The 25573-nt window shown below is 45.7% G+C and overlaps 1 protein-coding gene across 1 annotated transcript in view; it reads right to left on the bottom strand.

Annotated features, from left to right (window-relative positions):
• The window catches only part of LOC139552227 (NMDA receptor synaptonuclear signaling and neuronal migration factor-like), a 38616-nt gene extending 21189 nt beyond the window's left edge, over positions 1–17427 (bottom strand). Inside the window, exons 1-3 of the mRNA XM_071363743.1 lie at positions 17055–17427; positions 1112–1173; positions 72–875 (exon numbers count right to left, since the gene is read on the bottom strand). Of these exons, the coding sequence (XP_071219844.1) occupies positions 72–875; positions 1112–1173; positions 17055–17125 (937 nt within the window). The 5' untranslated portion in view covers positions 17126–17427. The remainder of the gene's footprint in view (positions 1–71; positions 876–1111; positions 1174–17054) is intronic.
• Positions 17428–25573: the final 8146 nt, after the last annotated feature.

Genomic DNA, 25573 nt, shown 5'->3' with positions numbered 1-25573 from the left:
ATAACATCGACCCCCCCCCACAACCCCACTTTGATTTCAGCGCCTCTCCCTCTCTGTCTCCCCCGTCTCACCTCTCTCCAGCCCAGTCATCCGGTCCACACTGCACATCCTCTCTAGGCGCCTGTGTTGCTTGCCTGCCTCGCGGGAGCTCTCTAGATCCAGGGAGCCCTGGCTACGGGACGGGGCCCCACTAGAGTCCAAGACCACATTGAGGCTGCAGTCCTCCCGTGAGTCCCCCTTGCCCCCCTCGCCCCAGCTGCGGATGTTTTGCGCGCTGACCGAGCTCGACAGAGGCTGCTGGGATAGATGGTGGTGGCTGCCATGGTGACCATGGTGGGAGGCTCCCCCACCGGTAACAGTCAGAGAGTGATGGTTGCTGCCACTGCCGCCGGCCACGGGGTTGCCGTGACGATGGCTCCCGTCATCGCGGTGAGTGTTGCTGCGGTGACCGTGACGGAGGTGGTGCTGGGTGGGTGAGGAGGAGGAGGTGGAGGAGGGGGAGGTGGAGGGCTGGACTAGGGGCGACGCCCCCTTCAGCAGCTCCAGCTCCAGGCTCTCCTTGCTGCCGCGGTTGCTACCCAGCATACCGTGCTCTCCGGTGATGGTGTAGACGCGGGCGGGCTGCAGGGCGCACTCCACACACTTCTGCTGGTCCTCCTCGGCCGAGAAGCTGCGCTCCAGAGACAGGCGGGTCTTGGTGGTGGTGATGGAGGCGGGCGGGGGCTGGAGGTGGTCCAGCGGATGCTTCACCAGGCTGGACTCAGGGGAGGCCGGAGAGCCCCTGTGGGGGTATGGATGGTTGTTGTTGTGGTGGTGACGGACACCTCCAGGGGAGACAGAGTCTGGGCCCACAAACGTGTCAGACAGGAGATGGGCTGCAGGTTAAAGAAGAAGGAGAGAGAGAAATAGAAACAGACAGCAGAAGACGAGAGAGAATAGCGGAACATTATCATCCATTCGCCATCAGTGGTTCACATATACATTATGTCAACGGCATACGGAAGGAGGATGAAATACGCTATTACAAAAGAAAAAAGGAACAAGTAAAAGAGGAAAACGAACAGAAAGATGGAGGGAGAAGAAGAGGTGGCAGGGAGGGAGAGACTCTGACCTGATCCGTTTCGGTTCTCAGGGTGTGTGTGGGACAGGTACTCTCCAAACGCTCGCGCTGCTCTGTAGAGACACGCACATGACACACACTGACGTTAACACGAGTGACAGCAAGAGGGACTGAGAAAAAGAGAAAAGGAGAGAAAGAACAAAAGTAAAGCAGGGAGAAAGAGGAGGAAATGTGAACTTAATTGCCTGCTTTGTAGGTTTGTGCCAGCCACAGATTAAGATGTAGCTGCTTTATCTCTCAACTCCAGGCAGGCAGAGAGAGAGAGAGAGAGCGCCAAGGGGAGAGAGAGAGCGAGAGAGAGAGAAAATGAGAGGAGGAGGAGACAGGGAAAATGATGGTTGGTAAAATAACTTAATTTGTAATCATATGACCTCATGTGTCTTAGTTTGCGCCATTAGACGTCAATGCAGCCGACACTGTCCCTTCTTTGCGGTAATACATCTAAACCACATGATGCCAGGGAGTGGAGGGGTGTGTGTGTGTGTGTGTGTGTGTGTGTGTGTGTGTGTGTGTGTGTGTGTGTGTGTGTGTGTGTGTGTGTGTGTGCGTGCGTGCGTGCGTGCGTGCGTGCGTGCGTGCGTGCGTGTGTGTGTGTACGGGTGTCTTACACAATGCAGTCCTAGCAACTGAGAAATGGCTGTGACAGAATAGCTGAAAGTGGTCTTAGACACTCGCGAGTGGGACAAACCCACACACATTCCGTACAAACATACATCCACACACTCACAAACACACTCATTCATACATAGAAACTGGGAGATTATGAAAATAACTCCTCATTGATAGAATGCCTCTGGGAGACTGACGTTGACTTTTGACACGACTCAATTCATCAGCGGGTATGAAAGAGGGAGTGGAAAAAGAAAGAGAGACACAAAAAAGAGAGAGCTAGATATCAGAGTGTAAGTAAGTGATATCAATGTCATAGCTCGAACTGGAGGGAAAATGCAGCAACGGCGGATTACAAGAGTTACTCTGAATCAAACAGCGAGAGAGAAAGGCGTTAATGATATAGTTTAGACCCCAGGTGTTCCCTTCAGAAAGTCACCGTCAAGTCACCGCCGTCTTTTCAACAGATAGCATCATGGAATCTAGATAGCGTATCCTCCATTTTGCACATGCATAATTATCAGCCTTTGATTGACAGGCCTACAGAGAAACAGGAGCCCTGTGGTTAGATGTGCAGCATAACAAACAGACAGTGTGACTGAGCTCCCCATCAACGGAGTCTGAAGCCACGTTTATACCTGGTTCTAACATGCCTCCTTTGTCCTGATCGTGTCCTCATTCTGATTGTGCTCACATTTTAAGACAGGTGTACACGATTAAAAGACAAACGGTGAACTGATTTTTGGTCAGATCTTAAGTGTAAACGGGCACGATCAGGACAAGATCAGGAAGAAGGACGCATGCTAGCTGTAGGTATAAATGGGGATTGAGACATATTGGCGCTGGAAACAGTGCAGACAGGTGTTGTCTGTGATCCAATAGGAGCTGTCAGATGTTTCCTACAGCCTCATGCAATGCACTGTCACCCATGCAGAGAGCTTTCTATCTTTTACTGTGTGTGTGTGTGTGAGTGTGAGTGTGAGTGTGTGTGTGTGTGTGTGTGTGTGTGTGTGTGAGTGTGAGTGTGAGTGTGTGTGTGTGTGTGTGTGTGTGTGTGTGTGTGTGTGTGTGTGTGAGTGTGAGTGTGAGTGTGTGTGTGTGTGTGTGTGTGTGTGTGTGTGTGTGTATATAACAGCTTTGCATCTTTGGCCCTGCTTCTGACAGTGAGACGGATTAGAGCCAGGGATGATCCTATACAGCGACATCACTTCCTGTCGGCCCCCTCAACACAGGGATAGGGCCCACGCCAGCTCTCTCCTCTGAGAACGTGAAACACACTCATATGCAAAGCTCCACACACATGAACCAACATACGTTATTCACATTGACAGCCATTAAAAAGACTGACTTGCGAATCCACACATAGAAATGGAAATCCATACAGCAGGTGTTCCTATGTACCACCCCTGCCCTACCCTGGTATCTGTCTCTCAGTAGTTTTGTCAGGAAACAGAAGAGGCACACAGTGGGTGGACGTCTTATCCCTGACAGCACTCTATAATTATTATTGAAGGCCAGCCAACACAGGCATCCCCACCATGTGAGGTCTTTTACAGACAATTCCCTGGGACTGACTGGGAGCCTTAAGTCGGAGAGAGCGCTCCCTCTTTTCTATTTACCTCCCTCTCTCCGACTCAGTGTTTACATCAGTTAAAAAGGGTCCACTTCAGAGCCCCTATGTGGTATTGTAAATGCACATGGCCTTTAAGCTCCTCCACACAACAGTTACAGGAACAGTCTGGTTCTCTGGGTTTCGGGATGTCACCAGCAAAGGAGTGGCTCGACACGTGCACCAAACGGCTCCTGTGCACATTTAAAAATAGCCCTGCATGCAGGTGTCTGTCACTGCACCTTCCTCCTTCCTCTCTGGCTAAACAGTAGCATCCTCTCCGGGATGCTGTGTTTGTGTGTGGTGTGTGTGTTTGTGTGTTTGTGTGTGTGTGTGTGTGTGTGTGTGTGTGTGTGTGTGTGTGTGTGTGTGTGTGTGTGTGTGTGTGTGTGTGTGTGTGTGTGTGTGTGTGTGTGTGTGTCAGAGGAGGCGGGTGGGAGGAGATATAGGAGGACAGGCTCATTGTAATTTCCATATGTTTGATACCATTCCATTTATTCCATTCCAGCCATTACAATAATCCATCCTCCCAAAGCTCCTCCCACCAGCCTCCTCTGGTGTGTGTGTTTCTGTGTTTGTGTTTGTGTTTGTGGATGCATGCGTGTGTGTGTGAGCTAGTGGAATTCGTCATGGTGCGATTAGTCAGGCCTGCTGGGAGCTCTCTCTCGGTGTAGAGTGTGATTAAGCTGGTCTGGTGTAATGGGTAATTACTCCATCCCTTCTGAAGCTTCTGAAGACTTTTTAATTTCCCCCTTTTTTTTTATTATTCAGCAGCTCGGAGCTTTGATTAAAATCAACAACAGGATACATACGGTTGCCTGGGAGATACAAAGCATCCATAAAACATGAGCAGAAACAGAGGAGAAAAGAGAGAGCCAACCGCCTCTCCAATTCCATCTTATTTTCTCGTTTTCTCCTTCACTCGCTCCCTCTCTGCTTCTCTCTCCCCCCCTCTCTCTCTCTCCCCCCTCTCTCTCTCCCTCTCTCTCTTCCTCTCTGTCTCGCTCCCTCTCTCAATCTCTCTCCCTCCTTTCCACCATCACACCCCAGAGGCTGACACATCTGGAGGATGCTTAACTGTATAGAGGTGAGAGGGAGGGAGGGAACACTAGGGTTAGTGAGACGGCATATTAGTGACAGAGAGCGAGAGACAGAGGGGGGAGGAAGGGGGAAGCATGCTCCCAGACATGTGAGTGGAGGAGAGGGTTGAGGTAAAGGATTTGGGGAAGGTGGAGGGGAGGAAGATTACAACTGAGCGGAAGAGAAGAAAGGAGCATATTAAAGATGAAAGGTAGAGGAAGAAGAGGAGGAGGAGGATGTGGAAAGAAAACCAGAGGGAGAGGAGAGAGAGAGAGAAAATGGAGGTGACAAGTGCCTATGCCGGCAGCCCAGGAACCTACAGCTGTAGCTACACAATGGTCATAACAGGGCTGGGTAGTGGAACGTTGTGAGGATGCTACTATAGTAGAGAGTTTGAAGTCTGTGTGAGTATAGAGGTATTGTCATGGGATATTCCAACTGACAAAAACAAAGAGTTTAAAGGAGGGATGAATGCCTTATACAGCATCTAGCTGTACAGGGTGACATGCAACCAATTCACTGCCAAAACTACACTGAGGAGTCTTCACTGTGCAAGAGAACATCAGAGATACAAACAAATCCACGCGATAGAGTCATTCTATGAGTCTGTAAAAGTCAATTAAAGGCTCCGCTCCATTAGTTCTTGCGCTGTTACAGATTGCCAATAGGGGGCACCATTTTGCTTCAGCATCATTTTCTCTCTGTCACTTTGCAACTCAACACTTCCGACCCTCTTACTAGTACTAGCCGGGCCAATATAGAGTTCTATACACCACTTCATACACACTGTATACAAAACAAACAGCCCACATACTCCTCTTCTGTGTTTTACAATGTGTATATGTGTGTGTGTATGTGTGTGTGTGTGTGTGTGTGTGTGTGTGTGTGTGTGTGTGTGTGTGTGTGTGTGTGTGTGTGTGTGTGTGTGTGTGTGTGTGTGTGTGTGTGTGTGTGTGTGTGTGTGTGTGTGTGTGTGTGTGTGTGTGTGTGTATCAATGACTGCGTTTACACAGACAGCTCAATTCTGATGATTTTTTCCAGTAATTGGTCTTTTGAAAAATCAGATCAGCTGTTTTGCCAATGATTGGGCAAAATATCAGAATTGGGCTGCCTGTGTAAACGCAGGCTTAAAATGCATAAGAAGTTCCCGTTTCTCCAACAACTCACAATCCCTTCCTGTCATTTCTCTATCAACTCACAATCCCTTCCTGTCATTTCTCTATCAACTCACAATCCCTTCCTGTCATTTCTCTATCAACTCACAATCCCTTCCTGTCATTTCTCTATCAACTCACAATCCCTTCCTGTCATTTCTTTATCAACTCACAATCCCTTCCTGTCATTTCTTTATCAACTCACAATCCCTTCCTGTCATTTCTCTATCAACTCACAATCCCTTCCTGTCATTTCTCTATCAACTCACAATCCCTTCCTGTCATTTCTCTATCAACTCACAATCCCTTCCTGTCATTTCTCTATCAACTCACAATCCCTTCCTGTCATTTCTCTATCAACTCACAATCCCTTCCTGTCATTTCTTTATCAACTCACAATCCCTTCCTGTCATTTCTTTATCAACTCACAATCCCTTCCTGTCATTTCTCTATCAACTCACAATCCCTTCCTGTCATTTCTCTATCAACTCACAATCCCTTCCTGTCATTTCTCTATCAACTCACAATCCCTTCCTGTCATTTCTCTATCAACTCACAATCCCTTCCTGTCATTTCTCTATCAACTCACAATCCCTTCCTGTCATTTCTCTATCAACTCACAATCCCTTCCTGTCATTTCTCTATCAACTCACAATCCCTTCCTGTCATTTCTCTATCAACTCACAATCCCTTCCTGTCATTTCTCTATCAACTCACAATCCCTTCCTGTCATTTCTCTATCAACTCACAATCCCTTCCTGTCATTTCTCTATCAACTCACAATCCCTTCCTGTCATTTCTCTATCAACTCACAATCCCTTCCTGTCATTTCTCTATCAACTCACAATCCCTTCCTGTCATTTCTCTATCAACTCACAATCCCTTCCTGTCATTTCTTTATCAACTCACAATCCCTTCCTGTCATTTCTTTATCAACTCACAATCCCTTCCTGTCATTTCTCTATCAACTCACAATCCCTTCCTGTCATTTCTCTATCAACTCACAATCCCTTCCTGTCATTTCTCTATCAACTCACAATCCCTTCCTGTCATTTCTCTATCAACTCACAATCATTCCCTGTCATTTCTCTATCAACTCACAATCCCTTCCTGTCATTTCTCTATCAACTCACAATCCCTTCCTGTCATTTCTTTATCAACTCACAATCCCTTCCTGTCATTTCTTTATCAACTCACAATCCCTTCCTGTCATTTCTCTATCAACTCACAATCCCTTCCTGTCATTTCTCTATCAACTCACAATCCCTTCCTGTCATTTCTCTATCAACTCACAATCCCTTCCTGTCATTTCTCTATCAACTCACAATCCCTTCCTGTCATTTCTCTATCAACTCACAATTCCTTCCTGTCATTTCTCTATCAACTCACAATCCCTTCCTGTCATTTCTCTATCAACTCACAATCCCTTCCTGTCATTTCTCTATCAACTCACAATCCCTTCCTGTCATTTCTCTATCAACTCACAATCCCTTCCTGTCATTTCTCTATCAACTCACAATCCCTTCCTGTCATTTCTTTATCAACTCACAATCCCTTCCTGTCATTTCTCTATCAACTCACAATCCCTTCCTGTCATTTCTCTATCAACTCACAATCCCTTCCTGTCATTTCTCTATCAACTCACAATCCCTTCCTGTCATTTCTTTATCAACTCACAATCCCTTCCTGTCATTTCTTTATCAACTCACAATCCCTTCCTGTCATTTCTCTATCAACTCACAATCCCTTCCTGTCATTTCTCTGTCAACTCACAATCCCTTCCTGTCATTTCTCTATCAACTCACAATCCCTTCCTGTCATTTCTCTATCAACTCACAATCCCTTCCTGTCATTTCTCTATCAACTCACAATCCCTTCCTGTCATTTCTCTATCAACTCACAATCCCTTCCTGTCATTTCTCTATCAACTCACAATCCCTTCCTGTCATTTCTCTATCAACTCACAATCCCTTCCTGTCATTTCTCTATCAACTCACAATCCCTTCCTGTCATTTCTCTATCAACTCACAATCCCTTCCTGTCATTTCTTTATCAACTCACAATCCCTTCCTGTCATTTCTCTATCAACTCACAATCCCTTCCTGTCATTTCTCTATCAACTCACAATCCCTTCCTGTCATTTCTCTATCAACTCACAATCCCTTCCTGTCATTTCTTTATCAACTCACAATCCCTTCCTGTCATTTCTTTATCAACTCACAATCCCTTCCTGTCATTTCTCTATCAACTCACAATCCCTTCCTGTCATTTCTCTGTCAACTCACAATCCCTTCCTGTCATTTCTCTATCAACTCACAATCCCTTCCTGTCATTTCTCTATCAACTCACAATCCCTTCCTGTCATTTCTCTATCAACTCACAATCCCTTCCTGTCATTTCTCTATCAACTCACAATCCCTTCCTGTCATTTCTCTATCAACTCACAATCCCTTCCTGTCATTTCTCTTACAACTCACAATCCCTTCCTGTCATTTCTCTATCAACTCACAATCCCTTCCTGTCATTTCTCTATCAACTCACAATCCCTTCCTGTCATTTCTTTATCAACTCACAATCCCTTCCTGTCATTTCTTTATTAACTCACAATCCCTTCCTGTCATTTCTCTATCAACTCACAATCCCTTCCTGTCATTTCTCTATCAACTCACAATCCCTTCCTGTCATTTCTCTATCAACTCACAATCCCTTCCTGTCATTTCTCTATCAACTCACAATCCCTTCCTGTCATTTCTCTATCAACTCACAATCCCTTCCTGTCATTTCTCTATCAACTCACAATCCCTTCCTGTCATTTCTCTTTGCCTCTTAATGCAGTGAAACGACATACTCCGATATCATTTAGAGGACAAACAACTATAATGCCGTAAGACAACCAGCAGTTCACTGGCAGGATTGTCAGTGGTCCTTGAATACCTGTAGACCAATTCCCCAGCCTTTGGCTCCCCTCATCTATAAACAATGGGCTGGCCAGCAATATCTCTAAATGTTGGTTAATCGAATCCTCTCGCCGTTTCACTAATTGAAGAGCTTTTTCTCTTCCAGCTGTTTAACTCAACTCCCTGAGCTTAAATCCACCTGATAGGTGTGAATAGTTAGGCTCTCTAATTGCAGGCTCTTGTAGGGGTGCTTTATAGGGCATTGGGGCCCAGCACTTGATCAGAGGACCGATTAAAATGTCACCTCGTCAGAGAGTAGGTGCCACTTCAGCCTCCTCAACCCTGAGTTTGGCACTGAATTCCCTCCCGCCCCCGACGCAGCTCATCAAACACATGCACAGAAGCATTTACACTCAAACCCATACACACGCACGCACGCACGCACGCACGCACGCACGCACGCACGCACGCACGCACGCACACACACACACACACACACACACACACACACACACACACACACACACACACACACACACACACACACACACACAACCAGCACAAAACACGACAGACGCCTAATTGCTGTGTGTCGGTATCATCTCACCCAATCAGCGTAATAACAGCAATCACTTTAATGACCTCTAATATAGAGGGAGGGAGGGAGGGAACGAGAGGGCGGGAGAAAGAGAGAGAACACAGGAGCTCGATAGCTCCTTTTACAGTTGAGTAAGCTAATCTTAAGATAGTTCAGCTCAGAAGAACAAACAGACAAGGGGGGTAAAGGAATAAATACAGAGGGAAAGCAGCATTATGTGAGAGGATCGGGAGCAGACAAAAGAAACGGGGTAAGGCTATCTGTTATGCTCCATCACTAGAGACAATGCACTGGCCATAGAGATAGAACGACTCATTGTATTTCTATTGCACTGGCAGTCCTTTCAACCCGCCTGCCTTTTCTTTGAAAAAAACCCATGAGTGTGTCTGAACGTGAGAGTGTGAGCCCTCTGTCTCATCGCTCCATCTGTCAGAGTGCTCTCGTAGTTAGCTTCAACTGATCAATCGTATCGCTCTCCTTAAGGACACACAGATCAAGGATTTGGGGATTTTCCTGATGCCATATTTCCAAAGACAATCCAAAAGGCTGCAGGGTGAGCTAACTGTTGCTCTAGCCCGAGCTGTTTGAAAGGTTCGGTAGTTTGTGTGATCTGTAATGCAATAAGGTATACATCATATAGTCAGATAGAGGACTCTAGATGGATAAAACCTGTTTTGGCATGGACGTTGAGGGCTTCCACCATTTTAAAGTAGTCAACTTGGTGGGGCATTCTATGGGTTAAGGGATGATTACATGATTCCATCAGGGTCATCAGGAGGGACCAGCCAATGAATTATAGTTGTGAGTAAACACTAGGCAGTGTGCACTCTTTCAGTTTGTATACCAACTCATAGTAGTAGTAGAAGAAGAAAATGGAATACTTCAAAATGGAGATGGCCTCAATGGCGCTGCCCGTGCTCTCACAGACTATCTATCTCTGTGGTGTTCACACACCGGGGCAGAAGGCGGCTGTCTCCGCATCTTCACTGTGTCAATCTGACACTGTGTCTGCACTGTCCAATCAACACCTAGAGTGGCCAGACACCTCATAGTGCGGGGCATTTGGATTGGCTGTTGGATGCGATTAACTGTCCGACCCCATCCACCCCTATACGATAAGCACTGTGTGCTGTAAAGATGCGAAGCATTACTCTTCACCAGACTGTATATACTAACAAGAGTGTGTAAAAATACCGGTAAACGAAAATGAGTGATGACTCAGACACCGGACACACACCGGCTGTCCGGACGCAGCGGCTGAGATGTGCGTGACCTCCAGTCATTTGCTGTGTCCCCTGGCGGAGCTCTTCAGTGAGGCCCTCCCTCCACAGTTTGACCCTGTGTTTCCTGACGCTAACGCCAGGAACGGATGAGCGAGACAGAGAGGCCTCGCCACTGTGGATGAGACCAGCTGGCCTCATCCATCACACAGACACCGGCCTACGGGAGCACGGAGGAGCCACGGAGCTCAGCCATATGTCCCACTAACACAGGGCGCACACTTTCACCTGAGACTGTCGGTTCCACTGCTTCTGGTTCAGGTTCAGCCTCGGAGATGAGTGCGGTTTGAGTGGCCTAAAAGAAGAGGACAGGAAAGAGGAAGCATCGCAATGAATCCATAGGTGGGCAACAGAGAGGGAAAGGGAATGCCAAATGTCATAAATTGTAGGTACTTTAGCTAAGATAAAGAGGGAACATGCTACGTGTTGGGATCCAGCAGGGACAGAAGGTACTGTGAATGAGGCTCTTTGATGGCGCACAGAAGGAGAGAATATGAGAAGGCATAGAGTAAAGCACAGTGGGATAGAGCAGGAGAACAGGCACTGCAAAAAGAAAGACCACTCTGATTAGAGGAGCAGTTTGCAGAGCTGCAGAGCCCTGCCTGCCCTTTAGACAACGGGGAGGAGAGCAGGACGAGGTGCATCAAATAGAAGGACTCTGTGTACCCGCTGTACTGTTGTGTCTGTGTGTGTGTGTGTGTGTGTGTGTGTGTGTGTGTGTGTGTGTGTGTGTGTGTGTGTGTGTGTGTGTGTGTGTGTGTGTGTGTGTGTGTGTGTGTGTGTGTGTGTGTGTGTGTGTGTGTGTGTGTGTGTGTGTGTATGTGTATACGTGAATGCATGTGTGTGGAAAGCAGGACCACTGGAGGAGCTTCTGCGTGTTGAGCACGTTCAGCCTAACACCCTTTTAATGGCTTTCTGTAGTCACAACGTCACGCAGCACAGACCTGGCTGTGAATACCAATCATATAGGCCAGCTGTGTGTATGTGTCTTTGAGAGAGAGACATACTGTGTGTGTGTGTGTGTGTGTGTGTGTGTGTGTGTGTGTGTGTGTGTGTGTGTGTGTGTGTGTGTGTGTGTGTGTGTGTGTGTGTGTGTGTGTGTGCGTGCGTGCGTGCGTGCGTGCGTGCGTGCGTGCGTGCGTGCGTGTGTGTTTAGAGATGTCGGATCTTAACTTGATCACTCTTTTGTCGCAGAGAACTTTCCCCCTGCATCGGGAAATTCAAATGAGCGTTGAGAGTCCCTGAAAATGAGCAGTTCTCTTTCTCTCCATGCATGGGCAGTAGAGTCATTGGGATCAGGGCTTGCTATCAAAATAATTGTCTCTTGCTTCCTCAAACACTACAGGCCAAGGTCCTATTACTGCAACATTCAAATGTACAAAAATGTGTCTGAAATGCAGCCATACACATCAGCCACCATTGTTTTATATAGCTGAATAACACAAGTTAGATATTGGTCTCCACTAGGCTACGGCATACAAGTGCCAAGTGTATGCTAAGGTCAAGATTCAGTTCAATTGTGGCCTGGGGTGGTCTAGAGGTTAGGGACACAGCCTTCAGGGCACATAGAGGCCTACAGTGTTAGTTTTGGTTTGAATCTGGCCCTTCTGGCACAAATAACTCAATCGCCCTGATTTATTGACCATTTTAAATATGGACAGTTCAGGGATATTTTACCCCTGATCTTGATAAGAAATGACCATACCAGACACTATTAGATAACATAAATAAGAAACAAATAAAATAGACTACACCAACATTAGTTTCCATTCATACAAAGTGTTGGGTAAATTGCCACAGTAGATTTGCCGTGGTAAACGAGGAAATGCTTGATTTATATTATTGTACGGAATGCTGGTCAAACAGATAAATCGCCTTTAGTCTGTCCAAAAAGTTATTCCGATTGCAATACAAACCAGAGGGCGAACATACACTACATGACCAAAAGTACGTGGACACCTGCTCGAACATATCATTCCAAAATCATGGGCATTAATATGGAGTTGGTCCCCCCCTTTGCTGCTATAACAGCCTCCACTCTTCTGGGAAGGCTTTCCACTAGATGTTGGAATATTGCTGCAGGGACTTTCTTCCATTCAGCCACAAGAGCATTAGTGAGGTCGGGCACTTATGTTGGGCGATTAGGCCTGGCTCGCAGTCGGTGTTCCAATTCATCTGAAAGGTGTTCGATGGGGTTGAGGACAGGGCTCTGTGCAGGCCAGTCAAGTTCCTCCACACCGATCTCGACAAACCATTTCTGTATGTACCTCGCCTTGTGCACGGGGACATTGTCATGCTGAAACAGGAAAGGGCCTTCCCCAAACTGTTGCCACAAAGTTGGAAGTATAGAATCATCTAGAATGGCATTGTATGCTGTAGTGTTAATATTTCCCTTCACTGGAACTAAGGTCCCTGGCCCAAACCATGAAAAACAGTCCCAGACCATTATTCCTCCTCCACCAAACTTTACAGTTGGCACTATGCATTCGGGCAGGTAGTGTTCTCTTGGCATCCGTCAAACCCAGATTTGTCTGTCGGACTGCCAGATAGTGAAGCGGGATTCATCACTCCAGAGAATGTGTTTCCACTGCTCCAAAGTCCAATGGCAGCTAGCTTTACACCACTCCAGCCAACACTTGGCATTGCACATGGTGATTTTAGGCTTGTGTGCGGCTGCTCGGGCCATGGAAACCCATTTCATGAAGTTCCCGACGAACAGTTCTTGTGCTGACGTTCCTTCCAAAGGCAGTTTGGAATTCGGTAGTGAGTGTTGCAAACGAGGACAGACGATGTTCGTGTTTCAGCACTCGGCAGTCCAGTTCTGTGAGCGTGTGTGGCCTACCACTTCGCGGCTGAGCCGTTGTTGCTCCTAGACGTTTCCACTTCACAGTAACAGCACTTACAGTTGACCAGGGCAGCTTTGGCGGGGCAGAAATTTGACGAACTGACTTGTTGGAAAGGTGGCATCCTATGACGGTGCCACGTTGAAAGTCACTGAGCTCTTCAGTATGGCCATTCTACTGCCGATGTTTGTCTATGGAGATTGCATGGCTGTGTGCTCCTTTTTATACACGGTCAGCAACGGGTGTGGCTGAAATAGCCGAATCCACTAATTTGAAGGGGTGTCCACATACTTTTGTATATATATAGTGTATCTTGAAAGACTTTGGTTGCAAGCAGGACTAACATTAATGTAACACTGACATCGTATTTTAGGGCGCAGTAATGAGGTGACCAATAATGGTTGCAATTGAGATCAGCTGTGTGGGTGAATTTAGTGCTATTGATTGTCTAATGAGACATCAACTGGTGATAACCTCATGCCATCGATGATTGCAAAAGGCCCCTTGTTATTTGAATATATTCCAGTACATTCTTCATGCTACCCGTTTTCCAAACGGCTGTTGATGCGCTGATTTGGGCCATCAATTGATTGATCGATGTAGGCCTACTGTAGAACGACAAACGTTCCTCCAGAGTAGTATATCTTCAAGCTTATGTTGAGCTGAGGCACATTTCCTTTATGCATAAATTATCAGACTATTTATTGAACTTCTTTAAACAAACGCAATTAATTTGTGGGCCTAATTAATGTAGGTTCGGGCTGGTCACGAAATCGACCAGCACTCATGTGGATCGGAGCCGGAGTGCGCTGTATAGATAGATCACTGTGCTACGACGGTTCACAATGTTCTAGCAAGCACTAATACTGATGATACATATGCCCGCCTTTTTAAGGATTTCGTTTTAAGCCTCCCCAAACCATAGCCCTAACCTTAAGCACTCGGAATTAATGCCTAAACGGTTAACCTTTGAGTTGTTTCTGTTTTAACTCTGTAACGACGTGGAATTAATGTGCCAAAAATAGACATTCATCCACGAGTCAAAGAGCAGGAATCAAATCCTTGCCAACTCTGGCATATGTGTATTGGGGTCCGTGTCTTTAACCGCAAGTCCACACAGGTAACCAAAACAATGTATTCTGCCTACTGCTTGCCTTCAACATATAATAAAACAATGTATCTAATGTATGTACGGTACTGCATTGTTTTCAAAACCCGCTTCCAGCTGCCCCCTGGTGGCGATTCTAAATCTTTCTTCAGATATTCAAATCCTCTTGCTGCAGGATTATTTTCCCCCTGCGATGAGTGGGTGTGCGTGTTACAGAGATTAGGTTAGTACTGTGCGTGACTATGCATTGATGAGTTCATATGCAGGTGAGTGAGTGATGAATATTGAATGTGTTAGATGTGTGATCTCAGTAATGACAGTAAAGGTTGGAGCTGACTGAGCTGAGATGAGTGTACTGAGGAGTGTACTGAGGCGTGTACTGAGGCGTGTACTGAGGAGTGTACTGAGGAGTGTACTGAGGAGTGTACTGAGGCGTGTACTGAGGCGTGTACTGAGGAGTGTACTGAGGAGTGTACTGAGGCGTGTACTGAGGAGTGTACTGAGGAGTGTACTGAGGCGTGTACTGAGGCGTGTACTGAGGAGTGTACTGAGGAGTGTACTGAGGAGTGTACTGAGGAGTGTACTGAGGCGTGTACTGAGGCGTGTACTGAGGAGTGTACTGAGGAGTGTACTGAGGAGTGTACTGAGGAGTGTACTGAGCCTGGATCCTACTCTAGTGTATACTACTGTATGTTCAATCATATCATTCAAACTCCAGTCAATTGAAAGGCATGAGAGATATTGTCCATGTGTCAGGTAGGAGATTGGTGTGTGTGTGTGTGTGTGTGTGTGTGTGTGTGTGTGTGTGTGTGTGTGTGTGTGTGTGTGTGTGTGTGTGTGTGTGTGTGTGTGTGTGTGTGTGTGTGTGTGTGTATGTGTGAAGAAAGAGATGAGAGAAATGAAAAAGAGAAAGATGTCCCCTTTCTCTCGTCATAGCCCTCTGTGTGTGTTCAGAGAAAGTAGCGCAGTACAGAGTGGAGCACACACACACAGCACTGCATACAGAGAGGGTTTACACCCACCCACAAACACACACACACACACACACACACACACACACACACACACACACACACACACACACACACACACACACACACACACACACACACACACACACACACACACATAGAATGACATAAGCATGCCAATATAATCCAACATCTCTCTATGACGTTAACCCAGCATCTGGATTCAAGGTCATGCAGTGACCTCCATTAAACGAAGGTTGTGTGACAACTCATGTGTGACCAATCAGATATGTTTATCTCTGTGAATTTCTCTCCTATTCCAACTGCTGTACGGTCCATTTAATCCCACCAAGGTGCAGCTGCAGCCACGATGGCATGAGGGAGCCATCACACTGATTTCATTATTGGCTAAATTGAGTCGAGACCTATCCATTTTGGGGGGAATCTATAAGCAGACGACGTGCATTGAGAAAACTGAGGGTTATTCCGCTCAATATACCCAAACAGTAAACACAGGATACCTGCGCATTGCCAACTTTAGAATAAACGTTAATGCGGTGCTGTTAGAAATTATTGCCTTGGTGACACGGTTTCAGAAATCTCCCAGAGTCTTGGTGACACGGTTTCAGAAATCTCCCAGATGAATGACCTGTGTTTAAACTTTCACAGGACATGCGAAGTAACGTTTAGCTCACGTGAGTCGTTTAGACTGGTTAGCCTAGGCTATAGCCTCAGAGACCTGCCAAATATAGGATTGTTTATGCTTTCTTTGCTTAATAAATTAACGGTGGCGTTTATAGGCATTCTGTTTCCATTTTCCGACTGGTGCAATAACTCACCGTGACGCCCGATCACCGACGGCGCGCGAGTCAATTGCGGCTGATTGATGAATTGATAGCTCGATCATTTTCCCGCAGGGTGCAACGCCAGTGCATCCAATACCGGTAGTCGCTGCCATTAATGTCAAATGCAGACCATTACAAATCCAATTGTTTCTAAAGATAACGGTTAATGGTAAGTGTCCTTCATATCTGATCCATTGGTAGGAAACAAGTCACCATCCGTGCAGTGGGACCCAAAGGCTACAGTCTCCTAAATGGGTTAGACGATGTTGCCATGATTTTACCTTTCCTTTGCATATCATGTTTGATTTTAGGCCACCGTCAAGAGCTATATGTGCTAATGTGTTAACTGTTGTCTGTGAACGAGATCCAGACAGAGTGAACTGAAGTTGAAATGGACTAAGCTCAAACGAATCTAAATTGCACTGCATCATACAGATGTCCAGTATACGTGAACATATTCCCTGTCATGATACACACTTTCTGCATGCGCCCTGAGACATGCATGCGCCAATGGTGAGAACAAAGGCCACTTTGGGAACCTAAACGGTAAATTGTGTAACCCATCAATTGCTATTTGTGCAACCAAGTCATGTCGAGGAAGCTGCAGACGCAGTGACGGGTTGATGTTGCTCCCCGATTATTATGATGATATCTATCCTAACTGTCCTGCACGGGACGACATAAGGTATAATAATTGTGGGGGACCCACCATGAATAGATCTAGGCGTTAATAAACGCGCAATTACGCAATTTCGTTGGTTAGCCTAAATACACCTGTTCTTGTTGCATAAAGAGGTAGCCTTAATGTCACTGTTAGGTCCTATGTCACGCTATGTTCAGTAATTTTGTAGCACAGCAGATATCTGCTACAGTGTGACGGTAATGCCGAAATGCTAGTCTGTCGGTGGGTGTTTGGTCGGTCGGGACAGAGGGCACTCACCTAACTTTTGCTGCCACGGAAGATGTCGCATCGTTTCTTATATTCTTCCTTTTGGACACGGCAGTTCCCATGCTGACATGGAAACGACGCAAGCAGGAAAACAGCTCATTCCAGAAAACCTAGGATGGAGAAATGCGGTGAGAAGGTTGTAGGGAATCCAGGAACGACTGTGATAACTGGCGAGCGTTCCACTTCGGCAGGAATCGCGGTGTTTTCACGTCTGCAGAGCTCTCTCGGAAAGAAAACAGTAATGCAACGGATAGATACGGGTGCCCTTTCTAGCTGCTGTGTCTTCAGAGTGCGTGTGAGGTAACGTGTACTGAACGAAAACACTGTGACACGCTCTCTCTCTCTCTCTCTCTCTCTCTCTCTCTCTCTCTCTCTCTCTCTATTCATTGATCAGAACCAGAGAAAATGGGATGTGAGGGGGTTGGACTCCTGCTTGTCATCATCAGGTGTGTGTGTGTGTGTGTGTGTGTACAAGGGGGGGGGGGGGGGGGGCGCGGGTGGAGGCAGTGGACAGGAAACTGAGTAGAGCCATATAAGGAGCTGTCATCCCCTACACCACAAAGTGAATTCCTGCAGTATAAGTTTGTACACACAAATACAGGTATGTACAAGTGCATTGTCCCTAGAGGACCACGTTTTAGTTAGTACATTTCTACATTTCAGTGAAATTCTAAGGTGCCTAAAGTCAAGATATAAGGTGTGCCCGAGTCTTTTTGGTGCTTAGTTGAGTCACTTTCTAGCTAGCACAAAGCGAGGGATTGAGACACACACAAATAGTTAACCCCCAGGGAAGGATACACTGGGGAATTGTGGTTGTCTACACACACTCCACCGGCAGACACAGCAAACAAGTAACGGTCCATCAGCCTTCGAATACTAATCAATCAATCCACAAAACAACCTGCTAGTGAAACAAATGAAGGCACTGGACGTCCTTGGGAGTTTGTTATAGAATCTTTTTCAGTCATTGTTCCACACTCACGTACACACTCACGTACACACACACGCACACACACACACGCACACACACACACACACACACACACGCACACACACACACACACACACACACACACACACACACACACACACACACACACACACACACACACACACACACTGAGACAAAAGGGATACAAATAAGTAAAGCAGCAGATAAAAGAAGGAATACAAGGGATGAATGAAGAACAGACAGCGTGGCTCCACTGACTAAAGTGGAGAGGAGGGGCAGACGAGGGAAGAAATAGGAGAGATGTATGAAGAGGGGAACCAGGGTGGTTCCTTGTACAGACTAAAGATAGGGGTGCGGCTATGACTAGTGCGGGCAGAAAATAGGTAATGTGTGTGTGTGTGTGTACACTACCGTTCAAAAGTTTGGGGTCACTTAGAAATGTCCTTGTTTTTGAAAGAAAATCAAATTTTTTGTCCATTAAAATAACATCAAATTGATCAGAAATACAGTGTAGGCATTGTTAATGTTGTAAATGACTATTGTAGCTGGAAACGGCTGATTTTTCTATGGAATATCTACAGAGGCCCATTATCAGCAACCATCACTCCTGTGTTCCAATGGCATGTTATGTTAGCTAATCCAAGTTTATCATTTTAAAAGGCTTTTAAAAAAGGATTTTCTTTTAAAAAACAAGGATATTTCTAAGTGACCCCAAACTTTTGAACGGTAGTGTGTGTGTGTGTGTGTGTGTGTATGTGTGTGTGTGTGTGTGTGTGTGTGTGTGTGTGTGTGTGTGTGTGTGTGTGTGTGTGTGTGTGTGTGTGTGTGTGTGTGTGTGTGTGTGTGTGTGTGTGTGTGTGTGTGTGTGTGTGTGTGTGTGTGTGTGAAGAAAGAGATGAGAGAAATGTTAAAGAGGAGTCAGAGAGTTACTGTATTGACCTCCAACCACACCTTTCACTAAAAGCATCAATTCATGAGTCTGCCAGAGATATATGTCTCCACTAACCCCTAAACCACTCATGTTTGACTGATGAAATAGCTGATCAATATTTGAGTCTGAGTCGGGTAGTTATACCGGCCTATAGTGCATGGCTGAAGTGTCGCTCTTGTTTGGCTCTGCCCCATTGAGTACTATGAAAGGACATCATCCTTCCTCCTTCCTCATTCCACAAGTTGATCTCAGATCTAACATGATCAGCAATTATGGGGAAAATATTGCTCTCAACCATCCATCTTAGTTAGATTTGGGATAGCTGAGATGATCTCACTACCAGTAAGAAAAACTATGTCACTCTCCGTGGTCCTGAAAAGAAAGGCACTCGAGTAAAAGCACTGCTTTACTTGATCAAATTCTGTGAGACTGGAGGGAGAAAGTAAGACAATGCTCCAACAAAATCCAGATGTAACCTACATGGCGAAAAATGTGTGTTGCTCTCCATGGTCCTGAAACATCAGCTCAGCTGTACTACTAGGAGACAATGTACAGTATTTCGTTTTCCATGGTCCTGAAACAATACACACAGGTCTGATAGCTACTCTACTGTCAGTGTATGTTTGCAACACGGTGCTCAGACAGACAGTGGCCTGAGAGTCCCACAGGACCTTGATCTCCTGACAGTTTTAATCGGTTAGGCGCACCGGAGCCCCACCATTCTATTTCACCCAGAGGAGCTGCTCATAGACATCAAGGTAACTGTCCCTTGGTTGCCCCCCAAAAAACGAGCCTTTGAAGAGTATGGTGTCCATATGAGGACGTTCTCAGCAGGAGTTGTAGAAGAGGGGTAGTTTTTAATTGAAGGTAATAAAGAGGGTGATACAATTAGAAAAGACTAAGAACTGAGAAGAACAGACTGTGTTAAGAAAGAATATGCCAGAGAGTGTGCCATCAATTCTCAACTGCCACGCTTACCAGCATAAGTTATAGTTCAAATCTCTGAGCTCCTGTGGGAGTGTTGGAGGGAAACAGGATGTCTAGCTTCTTGATGGCTTCTCTGGTTTTGTTTATTATTCAATTCCTTTGTCCTGCTATTTGTTTCTGATAAGACACTTGATCACAAAGAAAGAAATATAGAATGCAAATGAAGATATTTACCTCATCATAAATGAGGTACAATGTAGGCAGAGTTCTGCAGTTAAATGGTTCTCTACCTAGGTAAAGTGACCTATGGCAGTATTTCTCTTAGAAGGCACAGATCAGCTGACAGGAGAAAGCAAGAGGGGGAGGGCTGTAGGAGATAGATGGCAGCAGTAAAATGACAGAAATGGAGGGATAAGATAGAAATTAAGTGTGCCCAAGGAGGGAGATTTTCTCAGACAGATGATGGAGAGTGCAATCAGCGGGCAAGGAGTGAGAAAGTGTGTGTGTGTGTGTGTGTGTGTGTGTGTGTGTGTGTGTGTGTGTGTGTGTGTGTGTGTGTGTGTGTGTGTGTGTGTGTGTGTGTGTGTGTGTGTGTGTGTGTGTGTGTGTGTGTGTGTGTGTGTGTGTGTGTGTGTGGATCCAGAATGCTGTCCTTCCACTCTGCCTCTTACATGGATAAGTATGTTTGATCTACTACCCTGATCAACAGACGAAAGGGAATGGCATGCAGAAACACACACATTTTCCGTCTCCATCTGTGTTCTGTAATATGAGAAGGCGTTGGTGAATGTAGAGGAGGAAGGGCTCGTTGCCTGCTCTCATCTCCCTGGCTATGCCTCTGCTCTCCTCTCCATCTTGCCAAAGCTGCTAGAGAAAACAAACAGCTAAACAAGTTCAGCCAACCACTATTCATCCATTTCCCCTGAACACATGGTCTAGCCACAGCATCAATCTCACGGTATTAAGGCTGCTATGAATGTAATTATAGTGCCCAGGCATGTAGATAATCAACGGCTATGAGCACATCCAGAAGCACTGATGAGGCCGTATGCAGCATAAGACATGTCCCTCAGTGTTTTGTCCTTGTCTTGTCTGGACCAGATGTCAACTTTGTGACATTTACTCTACCAACTGAGGCAGACCAGCTGCCAATAACACCAACGAGCAGTTTGATTTGCATAAGCAAATCATCAGGAATGATGTCAATGTTGTCCAAACCAGCTTTTGATTTAATTGAACGTGTCAGTCAGTGGTTTTCTATTTCAATTTCATCACTGGGTTTGGAATGGGATGGCGATGTGTTCTCAAAGGTGGAAAACATTTCACTGTGATGTACTTTCTGGTGAATACTAATGCTGGGATGACCTACTCATCAAATATAGATAGGACAGCAATAGACATAGGCTGCATCCCAAATGCCATTTTGGGACACAGTCATAGCCTCAGATGACCTGACCATGTGGAACTTTGACAGAGCACAGGTGGCTGATCATTTTAATGAGTTTTTCACCACCATTGCCAGCAACCTTGTTGACCAATTCCCAGAATGCACTGTCACCTCTGGAAACCATCATATTCAAACCTATTATTAAGCCAGGGGCTTCTCCGGAGGACAGTTTCCATTTTCCCAAGTTTCAACTTCAGACGTTACAAAGATGCTTGAAAATCTCGACAACCAGAAACCACAGGACCGCATAACATACCAGCTGTCGGACCTCGTGTAACACACATCATCAACCATTCCATTCAACATGGAAAGGTATCACAAGAGTTGAAACATGCAAGAGTTGTTGCTTTTTAGAATAAAGGTTAAATAAAGGTTATATATTCTACTAACACTTGTTTACTATACTTGACAGATTTTATCAAGCAGGAAATTGACAGGGAGCAACCTCTGCGGTACGGTCATGCTTGACCTACAAAAAGCTTTGATTCGGTGAAGCGTAATATTTTGTTGTACAAACATAAAGCAATTGGTTTTGTCACCAACTCCTTATTATCAAAATCAAATCAAATGTTATTTGTCACATGCGCCGAATTCAACAGGTGTTGACCTTATAGTGAATTGCTTACTTACAAGCCCTAAACCAACATTGCAGTTTTAAGAAGAAGTAATTGTTAAGAAAGTATTTACTATATAAACTGAAGTAAACAATAAATGAATAAAAAAAAAATAAAAAAAAGAAAATAGAAGAATTACAAATATTTAAATAGCAACAATAAAGTAACAGTAATTAGGCTAGGGGTACTGGTACAGAGTCAATGTGTGGGGGCACAGGTTAGTTGAGGTAGTTTATGTAATATGTACATGTAGGTAGAAGTAAAGTAACTATGCATAAATAATAAACAGAGAGTAGCAGCAGCGTAAAAATGGGGGGGGGGGGGGGGGTAGCCATTTGATTAGCTGTTCAGGAGTCTTATGGTTTGGGGGTAGAAGCTGTTAAGAAGCCTTTTGGACCTAGACTTGACGTTCTGGTACCGCTTGCCATGCGGTAGCAGATAGAACAGTCTATGACTAGGGTGGCTGGAGTCTTTGGCAATTTTTAGGGCCTCCTCTGACACCGCCTGATATAGAGGTCCTGGATGGCAGGAAGCTTGGCCCCAGTGATGTACTTTGCTGTATGCACTACCCTCTGTAGTGCCTTGTGGTCGGAGGTCGAGCAGTTGCCATACCAGGCAGTGACGCAACCAGTCAGGATGCTCTCGATGGTGCAGCTGTAGAACTTTTTGAGGATCTGAGGACCCATGCCAAATATTTTCAGTCTCCTGAGGGGGAATAGGCGTTGTCGTGCCCTCTTCACAATTGTCTCGGTGTGTTTGGACCATGACAGTTCGTTGGTGATGTGGACACCAAGGAACTTGAAGCTCTCAACCTGCTCCACTGCAGCCCGTCGATGAGAATGGGGGCGTGCTTGGCCCTCCTTTTCCTGTAGTTCATTATCATCTCCTTTGTCTTGATCACGTTGAGGGAGAGGTTGTTATCCTGGCCAGGTCTCTGACATCCTCCCTATAGGTTGTCTCATCATTGTCGGTGATCAGGTTATGTCGTCGGCAAACTTAATGATGGTGTTGGAGTCGTGCTTGGCCATGCAGTCATGGGTGAACAGGGAGTACAGGAGGGGACTGAGCACGCGCCCCTGAGGGGCCCCTGGGTTGAGGATCAGCGTGGCAGATGTGTTGTTACCTACCCTTATGGGTGAAGTCATACCCAACTGACATGGTCCAAAGGGTGGATGTGGGCAGAACACTGTCTGATGCTAAGGAAATAAACTGTGGTGTCCCCCATAGGAGCACTTTGGGGCCTTTGCTTTTTTAGCTCTATATAGAGCATTCGGAAAGTATTCAGGCCCTTTCACATTTTCCACCTTTTGTTACGTTACAGCCTTTTTTTATCCTCATTAATCTACGCACATTACCCCATAATGACAAAAGAAAACAGATTTTTGCAAATGTGTTAAAAATAAAAAATAAAAAACAGAAATAACTTATTTACATAAGTATTCAGACCCTTTGCTATAAGACTCGAGATTGAGCTCAGGTGCATCCTGTTTCCATTAATCATCCTTGAAATGTTATCCACCTGTGGTAAATTCAATTGATTGGGCATGGTTTGGCACACACCTGTCTATATAAGGTCCCACAGTTGACAGTGCACGTCAGAGCAAAAACCAAGCCATGAGGTCGAAGTAATTGTCCGTAGAGCTCCGGGATAGAATTGTGTCGAGGCGCAGATCTGGGGAAGGGTACTAAAAAATGTCTGCTGCATTGAAGGGCCACAAGAAAACAGTGGCCTCCATCATTCTTAAATGGAAGAAGTTTGGAACTTCTTAGAGCTGTCCGCCCGGCCAAACTGAGCAACCGGGAGAGAAGGACCTTGGTCAGGGAGGTGACCAAAACTAGATGGTCACTCTGACAGAGCTCCAGAGTTCCTCTGTGGAGATGGGACATCCTTCCAGAAGGAAAACAATCTCTGCAGCACTCCACTAATCAGGCCTTTAGGATAGAGTGGTCAGACGGAAAACACTCCTCAGTAAAGGCACATGACAGCCCACTTGGAGTTTTTCAAAAGGCATCTAACGTACTCTCAGACCATGACAAACAAGATTTTCTAGTCAGATGAAACCAAGATTTAACTCTTAGGCCTGAATGCCAAGTGTCACGTCTGGAGGAAACCTGGCACCGCTCATCACATGGCCAATACCATCACTACGATGAAGCATGGTGGTAGCAGCATCATGATGTGATGATGTTTTTCAGCGGCAGGGACTGGGAGACTAGTCAGGATCGAGGGAAAGATGAACGGAGCAAAGTACAGAGAGATCCTTGTTGAAAACCTGCTCCACAGCGCTCAGGACCTCAGACTGGGGCGAAGGTTCACCTTCCAACAGGACAACGACCCTAAGCACACAGCCAAGACAACGCAGGAGTGGCGTTGGGACAAGTCTCTGAATGTCCTTGAGTGGGCTAGCCAGACTTGAACCTGATCGAACATCTCTGGAGAGACCTGAAAATAGCTGTGCAGCATTGCTCCCCATACAACCTGACAGAGCTTGAGAGGCTCTGCAGAGAAGAATGGGAGAAACTCCCCAAATACAGGTGTGCCAAGCTTGTAGCATCATACCCAAGAAGACTCGAGGCTGTAATCGCCGCCAAAGGTTCATCAACAAAATACTGAGTAAAGGGTCTGAATAATTATGCAAATGTGATTTGTCATTATGGAGGATTGTAGATTGATGAGGGGGAAAAAACAATTTAATCCATTTTAGAATAAGGCTGTAACGTAACAACATTTGGAAAAAGTGAAGGGGTCTGAATACTTTTCGAATGCACTGTAAATGACATGCACTGCCTGTTCATGCGCTCTGTTCCTGTATGCGGATGATTCTGCCCTCTTGGTTTAACTTAAGAATCAGGAGACCGTTGAAAAGGCCCTAAGCAGCGAACTGACTAAAGTCAGTAAGTGGGTATCTGACAACAAACTGTCTCTGCATTTAGGCAAGATAGAATGCATCCTGTTTGGTTCCAAACACAAAGTGAGAATCTCTTCCAACTTCTTGTTCAAGTGTAATGGTGTAGCGGTGAAGGAACATTTTTCTGTTACATACTTGGGATGTGAGCTGGACCAACACATGATAGGTGAACTCATGGCTCTGAATGTCATTGAGAAGGTTCACTCCAGGACAAGGTTCCTGGCAAAGGTAGCCAAGTTCCTGGCTACAGAAACTATGAGGACCCTGGCAACATCTCTGATACAGCGCCACTATGACTATGCTTGTATCTTATGGTTCAGTGATATAAAAACAAATCTGAAGGACAAACTTCAAATGTCCCAAAACAAATGAGATTTATACTCAAGCTCAGCCCTAGAATGCACAGGTCCTAGTCATTTCAGGGAACTGAACCGGCTTTCAGTTGATATCCGGTTGGTGCAGATCAAACTGTTGATGGTTTTTAAAGTTATACTTGACTTTTGCCCCCAGATACCTGTCTGGTTATTTTAATTTCATTAGACACTCGTAGCCATCACAAAGAGACCCGGTGTTGCCAATATCAGACCGCTGCGATATAGGAGCATGGCTGAAAAAAGCTCTTTCCTTAACACTGGTACAGAGGAATGGAATGGTGTACCAAACCATATAAAATCCCTACCTATGCTAGGGAGTTTTAAGATAAACCTTAAGAAAGGGTTTATGGGCAAAA

Source organism: Salvelinus alpinus, chromosome 24 (genome assembly GCF_045679555.1).
Source record: "Salvelinus alpinus chromosome 24, SLU_Salpinus.1, whole genome shotgun sequence".
Taxonomy (NCBI): domain Eukaryota; kingdom Metazoa; phylum Chordata; class Actinopteri; order Salmoniformes; family Salmonidae; genus Salvelinus; species Salvelinus alpinus.
The sequence above is the reverse complement of the archived record's forward strand: the minus strand, read 5'-3'. Positions and strand labels throughout refer to the sequence as shown.